Genomic DNA, 9,716 nt, shown 5'->3' with positions numbered 1-9,716 from the left:
AAGGTAGCGGGACCAGAAAAGCAGCACACCCAAAACAGCAAGCCAGAAACAGCAACAGGAAACCAGAACAGCAGCAGCAGCACCTGACAGACTTGCTAAATCAGAGCAACCTGCCAGAACAGCAACTGCAAACACAACAACCACTGTCTTCAGCATACAGAAACAGCTGCTACAGACTTCAGCAATAGCCACCTGAATCAGCAACTGCAGAAATAACTACAGTCTGCCAGAACAGCAACTGCAGAAACAACAACAGTGCAGCCAATGCCAAAGCACCAGAAAAACATCTGCCACCCAGAACAGAGCAGCAATAGCCACCTGGAACCAGAACATAGTAGCAAAACCTGTTAGAACAGCAACCAGAACCACCTCCTTGTCAACCCAACTGAGCAAAAAACTACACAATCAAGTGCTTGCTTCCAACAAGGATTCTACAAGCTGAATGAAAGATAATATCTCTAACTAGAACATCAGCAGGCTTACAACAACTAGTAAACAAAACTGCATTCCTCTATATCCAAATACCATAAACTATTTTAGTGAAGGCAACCTGGATCATTTTGTTTTTCATTCTGGAACTTCTGCAGATTTTCTTCAACCATTCAATCTTATCATCAAACTGCTGAACAGGCTTGGAGACATGTAAAATTCCCAGAACCTTGTTCCAAACCTGCCTAGAGTACTCACAATCAAAGAATAAGTGTTGAACACTTTCATTACTATTCAAGCAAAAGAAACACCTTGGATCACAAGAGATGTGCCATTGAAGCAACCTATCCTTAGTAACGAGCCTATCCCACAGAGCTAGCCACAAGATAAACACACTTTTAAGAGTTGCCAAGTTATGACAAATGATCCTCTTCCAAGGAACCTTAGGGACTTGAGGCCTAATAGCAGCATAAAGCTTCTTGATTTTCATCTTATTGCCCTGTATGAAACCATCCCATCCCCCTTGATCATTCACAATATCTCTACAACTTAGGATTTTCTTCAAAAAATAAAGAGAATTTAACAGGGATAGGAGTGGTCCAACAATCTTTATGCTTGAAATAATAAATATGGACCCACTTAACCCAATGATTATCAGCCTTATGAGCAATATCCCAAAGTAACTTAGTGACAGTTGCCTTATTCCACTTAGGGAGAGAAAGCAAATTCCAGCCACCACAGACTTTAGGAAGACAGACATAATTCCATGCAACCAAAGATTTCCTAGCAGGAGCAAAGGAGCCAGTCCAAAGAAAGCATCTGAATCTACCCTCAATCTCTTTAAGAATTTTCTTTGGTAGGATAAAAATTTGAGCCCAATATGTCTGAATACCAATCAACACACTCTTAACCAACTGGAGCCTCCCAGCATAGGACAAGTGTTTAGCCATCCACCATTGAATTCTAGCAGTCAGTTTCTCTACCAAAGGCCTACACTGAGCAATTGTAAGCTTCTTAGAAGAGAGAGGGACCCCAAGATATCTAAAAGGAATAGAACTTTGAGAAACACCAAGAAGCTCTCTAAGTTCTTCCTGAACATCAGTAGGAACTCCTCCAAAGTAGACTTCACTTTTATCAAGATTAGCAGAAAGACCAGAAGCACTAGAAAATTTTAAGAAAGCTTGGAAGAGAAGCTTGACAGAAACACTATCAGGTCTAGAAAACATCAACAAATCATCAGCAAACATCATATGAGTTAGTTTTAAATTTTCACATCTAGGATGAAAGTTAAAATTAGGAGTTAACCTAAGCTCATCAAGGAGTCTGGACAGGTATTCCATACCAATAGCATAAAGAAAAGGAGACATTGGATTACCTTGCCTTAAACCTTTTCTAGCTTCAAAGGGAGGGGCAGGGAAACCATTGATAAGAATAGAATAAGAGACAGAAGTAAGACAGGTCTAGATCTAGGAAATAAACCTTTGAGGAAAACCAAGCTCCTACATAACAGTAACCAAGAATCCCCACTCAACTGAGTCATAGGCTTTCTTCAGATCCACCTTAACCATTCATCTAGGTGAGATAAATTTATGATCATAGTCTTTGATCAGCTCAGTTGCAAGAAGGATATAGTCTCCAATGTGCTTGCCTTGAATAAAACCTGCTTGAGCATCATCAATGACCTCACCAATGACAGCAGCAAGCCTAGTAGTTATGACCTTAGAAGTAAGCTTATAAACCACAGTGCAACAAGCTATAGGTCTAAAATCCTTAACATGAGAAGCATTAGGGATTTTAGGAACAAGAGTGATAGTTTTGCAATTCCATTGCTTAGGCAAGATCCCTTTTGTATAGAAATCAATAACACTTGCACAAATATCATCTTTCACAATATGCCAAGCTCTCTTAAAGAAAAAGGAGTTAAAGCCATCAATACCAAGAGCTTTAGTTCTATCAATTCCCTTAAGAGCAGCATCAATTTCAGCATGAGAAACAGGCTGAATGAGATAGCTCTGAGACACAGAGCTAAGTTGTTTACCTCTCCTCATAGTAACAAGATCAATAACAGGAAGCCAAGGAGCCTTAATCCCTAAAAGAGACTTACAGAAAGAAGTAATCTCAAGAGAAATAGAATCCGAGTCCTTAAGCAAAACCTGGTTAGAGTAAAAAAAATAGAGTCAATTCTGTTCCTTGCTTGTCTATTCTTCATCCCTGAGAAAAAATAATGGGAATTGCCATCTCCAAGCTTAATCCAGTTGATCCTAGACTTTTGTTTAAAGATGCTTTCTTGGATATCATTCCAGTGTTTGACAACCTTAATGGAATCAAATTCTTTTGCATATAAATTCAGATCATCAGGATTCTGATCCATTAAGTTTTGAATTCTAGCAAGCTCAACATTAGCTTGATCAATCTTCTCAGCAATATTACCAAACTGCTTGCTATTAAGAGACTTGATACTAGACTTCACAAAATTAAGCTTCTGCCAGACAGATTTACCAGAACACCAAGCCTGAGAAACAGTATCAAGGAAATCAGGATGATCAGCAATACAGTTGAGAAATCTGAAAGGTCTACCTTTCCCAGAAGGAGCAGGACAAATATCCAAAAGAATTGGAATGTGGTCGGATAAAGAAGAGGGATGATAAACAGTTTCAACATGACCATGATAGTCCAACCAAGCTTGGTTACCAAAGACTCTATCAGTCCTAGAAAGAGTTCTAGGACCAGTGTGAGCCTTATTTGACCAAGAGTAGAAGAATCCTTTGCTCTTAACCTCAGTGAGGTCTACTACATCAACCAAGATCTGGAAATCTCTAGTCTCATAATCAGTAACATCAGTACCATGAAGCCTATCTTAAGTATGAAGAACAGAGTTAAAGTCACCAGCATAGAGCCAAGGAAAATGCTGAATAGAGATGTTCCTAATCCCTTCCCACACAGGAAGTCTATCATGAATAGAATGAAGCCCATAGATAACAGTGAGATGAATTTGAGTAGAAAGATCCTTAGAAAGGACATAACAATGTATAAACTACTCATGAATCTTTAAGACATTGACAGTTACTCTATATGCATTTCAACCAAGCCAAATCCTCCCTTTAGGAGAATGATCATAATTGCACACCCAAAGCTAAGAAGAGCCAAACTTGTTTTGGTAATTGAAAACATTTTTTGATTTGACTTTTGTTTCAAGAAGGCCAATAACATCAACTGAATGAGAATGAAGCAACCTCTTTACAGAGGAACTTTGCCAAGGTCATTCAGGCCCCTGACATTCCAAATAGAGTAAATCATGACACCAAAGGGGGATTAACCTCACCCCCACTTGGATTTATAGTGAAACCATCTGCACCATCCATTTCATTTGCAAACAAAGCAACAAAAGCATTAGAGGTAGAAGCAGGCTGATTAACCCTAGTTTGCTGGCTTTTTGTCTTCCTTCCAACTATTCTCCACCCCTTATTTGAGTTTTGAGAAGTATGAACCTGTGGAGTGATAACAGATTGCCCATGAAGAGAAGCATCAACATCAACAACAGGAGCAGGAGCTTGATTAGGCTTAACAACCCAGGCCTGCTTCTGCTTAAGAGCAACAGGAGCTGGCTACTTATGAACCTGCTTAGGCTTCCCTAGTGGTTTGACCCTTTACTTGCCACTAACTAGTTTGTGTAAGTTTAGGTAATATAAATGATTAATTTGTTTAGGGTAGTAGTTAAACGACCTATTTAACCTATGATCAAATTTTGGCGCCGTTGCAGGGGAAACGGCTTGTTTAGCGTCTACTTTTGCATTTGTTAGAGTCATTTTACTTACTTTTATTTTTGTTTTGTTTGTTTTATCATCCTTGTCATTGCTAATTGTTTGCTTAGCTTCGGTGAATGCTTAGGAGGTCTCAAGGAGCACCCTCACATCAAATTGACAACGAGATCAACCGAACCTTGAGACAAGTCCGTAGGCTTTATTAAGACGAGGGATGAGGTTTTGGTGCTATAGTTGATAGTGAGAGTGATTCTTACTCTTCAAGTTCACAAAGAGGATCAATGGCAGGACAAGAAGATGATGTTTTGTTTCGTGAGTTTGGAAATCCGGAGGATTATGAGCTCACGGGAGGAATTTTGCTACCCGTCACGGAAACCAACTTCTCAATCCATGCTCAATATATTAGAATAGTCCAATCGGAGCAATTTTCCGGAAGTGCAAGTGAAGACCCTATTGAACATTTGGACCGATTCCTTAAGTTGTGCGCGATGATGCAAACCAATGAAGTGAGCCAAGACTATATTCGTATCCATCTTTTCCGGCAATATCTCACCGGACGAGCAAAGAAATGGCTAAATAGAGCAAGTAAAGCCTAACTCTCTCACAACATGGAGGGAGGTGGTAAAGGCGTTCTTGAAGTGATTTATCTTCGAGGAGAAGACCGCCAAAATGAGATGGAAAATTACATCATTTGAGCAAGAAGCCGATGAAAGTTTTGGTGAAGCTTGGGAGAGATTCAAAGAGTTGGTGTAAGGGTGTCCCCACCATGAGTACAATCAATGGTTGCTCATGCGGTTTTTCTTTTACAGATTGGAGCCCATGTCAAGAGCCAACTTGGATGCGGGGGCAGGTGGTCAATTAATCAAAATCCCTCAAAATCAAGTTGAAGCCACAATAGAAGAGGTAGCAAAGAAGTACTCTTTGGGGGGGTCGAAGAAGAAATACTCCAAAGAGAGGTGGTATTTACGAATTGGAGAAAGTTGATCAATTGCAACATCAAATTGATCAACTAACAAAAGGGCTTTCCAAGTTGAACACAAGTGTGAGTGCAAGTGCAAGCGGTGGAGCAAGCTCCTCTAAAGTTAACTCTTTCTCTTGTCAAAATTGTGGAGGAACAAACCATGGTACATCTTATTATGGAGGTTTGAGCCCCGAGCATGTAGCTGCATACAACACAAGGCAAGAGGGATTTAGAGGAAGTGGCGGTAAAGTAGCTTGGAGACAACCACCACCCATGTTTGCATCTCAACCTCAACAATGGAACAAACAAGATCAAACTTCCTAAAACTCTTACCCTCAATATCAAAATCCACCTCCATCTCAACACCAAAACCCAAGAGGAAGCTATCCAAGGAACAACTAATACAACAATCAAACCCAAGCACCTCAAAGAAATCAAGAAAAAGCACTTCAAGCGGAGCTAACACAAACTCAACTCCTTCAAGTCATGCATGCACGAATGCAAACTTTTGGGCAACAAATGCAAGATATAAGAGCTCACAACAAGATGGTTGATTCACAACTAGCTCAATTGGCCGATAGAACTCCTTTCAATTCACCATCTAATCTACCCGGACAACCACAACCTAACCCTTCTCACAACTCAAAACCCGATACATGCAAGGCGATCACATTGAGATCGGGAACTTCCTATGAAGGGCCAAATGAGGGGGATAATAACGAAAAGAAGGGAGGAGAGGAGAGTGTGAATGAAAAAAAGGGAGGTGAGAAAGAAAAAGTTGATGAGATAGAAGGAGGTTCGGAGAAGAAGAAGCTTGACTATGAGAACACAACTTCAATTCCTAGTGAGGCTAGGAGTCTTGAGGGATCGGTTCCTTTTCCCGGTCGGCTTGCGGAGAGTAATTTGAATGACAAGTTTGCAAAATTTCTTAGTGTGATGAAGAATTTGCACATCAACCTCCCTTTCCTTGAAGTTCTAACACAAATGCCATCTTACTCCAAGTTCCTCAAAGATATTCTCACCAACAAGAGGAATCTCAATGATGAGCGTATTACCCTTCCACATTAAGTGAGTGCTCTTGTCCAACATAAGATGCCCAAGAAGGAAAAAGACCCGAGAAGCTTCACTTTACCGGTGAAAATTGGGAAAATGGAAGCTGTGGGTGCCTTAGCCGATCTTGAAGCAAGTGTTAGTTTAATCCCTATATCCATTGCTCCAAAAATCAATATAGAGATGATCCCTACAAGGAAGACAATTCAATTGGCCGATCGGTCGGTGAAATTAAATTGTGGAGAGCATGAAGATGTTCCAATTGAAGTGGGACACATCTACGTGCCTTGTGACTTTGTAGTGATGGATATGGAGGAAGATGTTAACACTCCTTTGATTTTGGAACGTGAAGCTCTTAAAATTTTGGGGGCGGTTATCAATTGCAAGGACAACACCATCACATGTGAGATGACAGATGAGAAGATTGTCGTTGAGTTTTCTAAGTTGCTTAAGACCCCCATGGTTGAAAAATGTTATAGAGTTGATGTTGTGAATGAGGAGCTAAATCGCTTGATGAGGGTCATGATGAGGCCTCAAGATCCAATGATAGAAGCTCTAACTGGCAAAGAATAGTTCCACTCTCAAGAGGCAAAAGAGTTTGTCATGGCAATGGAGGAATCCTCAAAGTATGAGGTTGGACAACAAGTTAATATCGAGCTTGAATCCTAGGAGGAGAAATTAGAGGAGAGTTCTAAGCCTCCTCCCAAGGTAGAAATCAAGCCCCTTCCCCCTTCTTTGAAATATTCTTATCTTGATAAAGAGGGAAAATACCCTATTATTGTCAATGCTACCCTAGATGGTCTTAATTTGGAAAAACTGCTTGATGTTTTGAGAAAATATAAGGAAGTGATAGGGTATAGCATTGACGATATAAAGGGTATTAGCTCTTCTTTATGCATGCATCGTATTCATCTTAAAGATGATCATTCCACCTCCATTAAACCTCAAAGGAGGTTGAAACCCAACCTCCAAGAGGTTGTCAAGAATGAAATTTTGAAACTACGTGAGGCGGGCATTGTTTGGGGTATTTATACCCTAAACACGTGGACCAATGAGAGGACGCCACGTGTCGAGGTCAGGATGGCCCATGTGGCTCAACATCCTCTTGACACTTGGCGCCCCTAGATATGCCTCTGAAATGGCGGCCTTCAAGGGCCCAAATCCCTAGGAGCGCCGTAAAACAGCGCAGCCCACTAAAATCTAGGTCAAGTGACCTAGGTAGGGGCACATTCTCCAACGACCCTATAAATAGGGAGATATTTCCCCATTTTGGGGACACATTCAATCATTTATTACACCTGTATTCTCTTACATCAGAGAAAGACCTGAGCTTGGAATCCGAGCAGATACCCACCTAAATTTCCGTTCTCTTTATTCCGTTTCAAGTTACTAACTTGACCGTTGGAGGCGGAGCTCCAACCACCCGGAGTCTCCGTTATTTTGCAGGTACAGCTCAGTCGGATCAGACTTCATGACGTAACTCTCCCAAGGGACAAAAACACCCAAAACATTTGGTGCCGTCTGTGGGGAGAGTACCTCGAAGATGGTTCAAGAGTCTGTGCCACCCCCTAACCGTCTGGGCGATGACCCAGAAGTCTTTACAGAGTATGAGGATGAAGATCCTCTTGTCGAAACCTTTACAGCCGATGACGACTCTCTCAAAACCAAGCGCATCCGGCCCAGAGACACTCTGGAGCGGGGTGCCTCCCAGGCGGGTAAAAGCAGACCCTCTAGGAAACCGAAAGGGGAAACCCAAACGGCCGCTGGATCAGCACCTGTCACCCGAGACGAACTCATGAGATTCATGACAAGTTTCAAGGGTGAAATTAAAGAGCTGATCACCTAAAGCCGGACTGGCCCAAGTAAAGGTCAATCGGCGAAGAAGACTCCTCCAGAGAAGGGGAGGTTAGTCAGAGACATGCAGCCCACTCCTAATCCAAAGGAGAAGGCAGCCAGAACCATTGATTGGTAAAAAATTCTCCTTCCTAAGACGAACAACAACAACACCCGCCGGACTCAGCAGCCGGTGGGAAGCAAAAAATCAATTCTCGATGCCCGGGAAATCATCAACCGGAAGAGAAACCAATCGCTGTCTGAGTCAGCTTCAACGTCGAACTTTCCAGACAATTTCAACAACATTTCTGCAGGGAGTGTGCCCTCCTTGCATGAGAGTCAGACAGGCGGTAATACCGTCCATTCCGGCCCTCATATGATTGGAGCTGTACTGTACGTGCCTACCCAGGCTTACGGACAGTTTCAACTTCATGAAGCCGGCTCTCTTTGGAGGTCAGGCGGCATATCCAAATGTCCAGCCATTGGACTGGCAGCTTCATCTGCTGCACCTGGGTGAACAGCCTTCTGCGTTCACCCAGGAGATAACCGAGGCGGCCCAGCCGGCCAAGGTTAAGAATGAATTGGTTGGTACCTATGATGGTACCACCAATCCGGAAGACCACCTCATGGCTTACACCAACCTCATGTATCTGCAGGGGTTGGATGATGTCACTTGGTGTCGGTGCTTCCCGGCTACATTGAAGGGCATTGCCCAACAATGGTATGGTAATCTGCCAGCCGGGTTCATCGATAGTTTCAGGAAGCTTGCCTTCCTGTTTGCTTCCAACTTATCAATGAACATCCCTGCTAAGAAAACAAGCCTTGATTTAAGCACTGTTAAGCAGGGAGAGAGAAGGGATGCGCTCATATGTCAGGCGGTTCAATCTGATTAGAATTCAGATTCAGGGACTGTTTGATGAGGTAGCTTTTACAGACTTTTCCAAAGGTCTGAGAGACGGGTCGACCATTAAGTTTGACCTAGTCAGAAAAGGGGCTTTCACCCTACAGGCGACCCTGAGGGAAGCGGAAAGCTACATTCAAGCTACCGACCTCTACTGGCCTGGTAGCCAGTCGGACTCTAAGAAGTCCGACAAGCAGAAAGACAATCGGCCTGCTCAGCCGGCTAAAAAGAAAGAAGAGAGCAAGAAAAGAAAAGAAATCTGGGCGGTAAGTGATTCTGACCAGCCGTCCCAGAAGAAGAAGAAAGAATTTAAACCGTACGTCCCAAAGTACGAGTTTAACAAGGACTGCAACTCCATCTTCATGAAGATTAAGGACCAGTTGTCCCTAGAGAAGCCAAATCCAATGAAAAATTCCATTCAATCAAGGAACAAAAATAAACTTTGCCAATACCATGAGGAAGTTGGCCATGACACCAACGACTGCTTCAGCCTTCAACAGACGTTGGACCGTCTGGCTGACAAGGGAATGCTGAAGTCCTATATTTCTAAGTCCCTAGCCGGGGCTAAGAAGAAGAATAAGGGTCAGTCCTCTAAGACTACCCCCAGCCTTCTAGTAGCTCGGATACCGATAAGGAGCCGGTCTACACAATAGCAAGCGGGTTCTCATGCGGTGGCCCTACCATCCGGGGCAGCAAGAGCCATCTTCGAAAGATGGACAAAGATGATGATGGGCAGGCGTCTGCAAGCTCCTCCTTCCCGGATGTTCTAATCACTGAGAAG

The 9,716-nt window shown here is 42.7% G+C and overlaps 1 protein-coding gene and 1 non-coding gene across 2 annotated transcripts; both read right to left on the bottom strand.

Annotated features, from left to right (window-relative positions):
* Positions 1 to 1,997: 1,997 nt before the first annotated feature.
* On the bottom strand, positions 1,998 to 5,509 carry LOC145640137 (uncharacterized). Its single transcript, XM_081691446.1, has 5 exons — positions 5,441 to 5,509; positions 3,805 to 4,010; positions 2,744 to 3,281; positions 2,366 to 2,582; positions 1,998 to 2,272 (listed from the first exon to the last, which is right to left on the bottom strand). Exons 1-5 carry the CDS (start codon positions 5,507 to 5,509, stop codon positions 1,998 to 2,000), a joined length of 1,305 nt encoding a protein of 434 aa, XP_081547572.1.
* Positions 4,857 to 4,962, bottom strand: LOC145641134 (small nucleolar RNA R71). The gene has a single exon (XR_014115201.1). It is a non-coding gene; the product is annotated as a small nucleolar RNA R71 (small nucleolar RNA).
* Positions 5,510 to 9,716: the final 4,207 nt, after the last annotated feature.

This window comes from Chenopodium album, chromosome 7, assembly GCF_948465745.1.
Source record: "Chenopodium album chromosome 7, dcCheAlbu1.1, whole genome shotgun sequence".
In the NCBI taxonomy this organism is placed as follows: domain Eukaryota; kingdom Viridiplantae; phylum Streptophyta; class Magnoliopsida; order Caryophyllales; family Amaranthaceae; genus Chenopodium; species Chenopodium album.
This window is presented reverse-complemented; position numbering and strand designations above follow the sequence as displayed.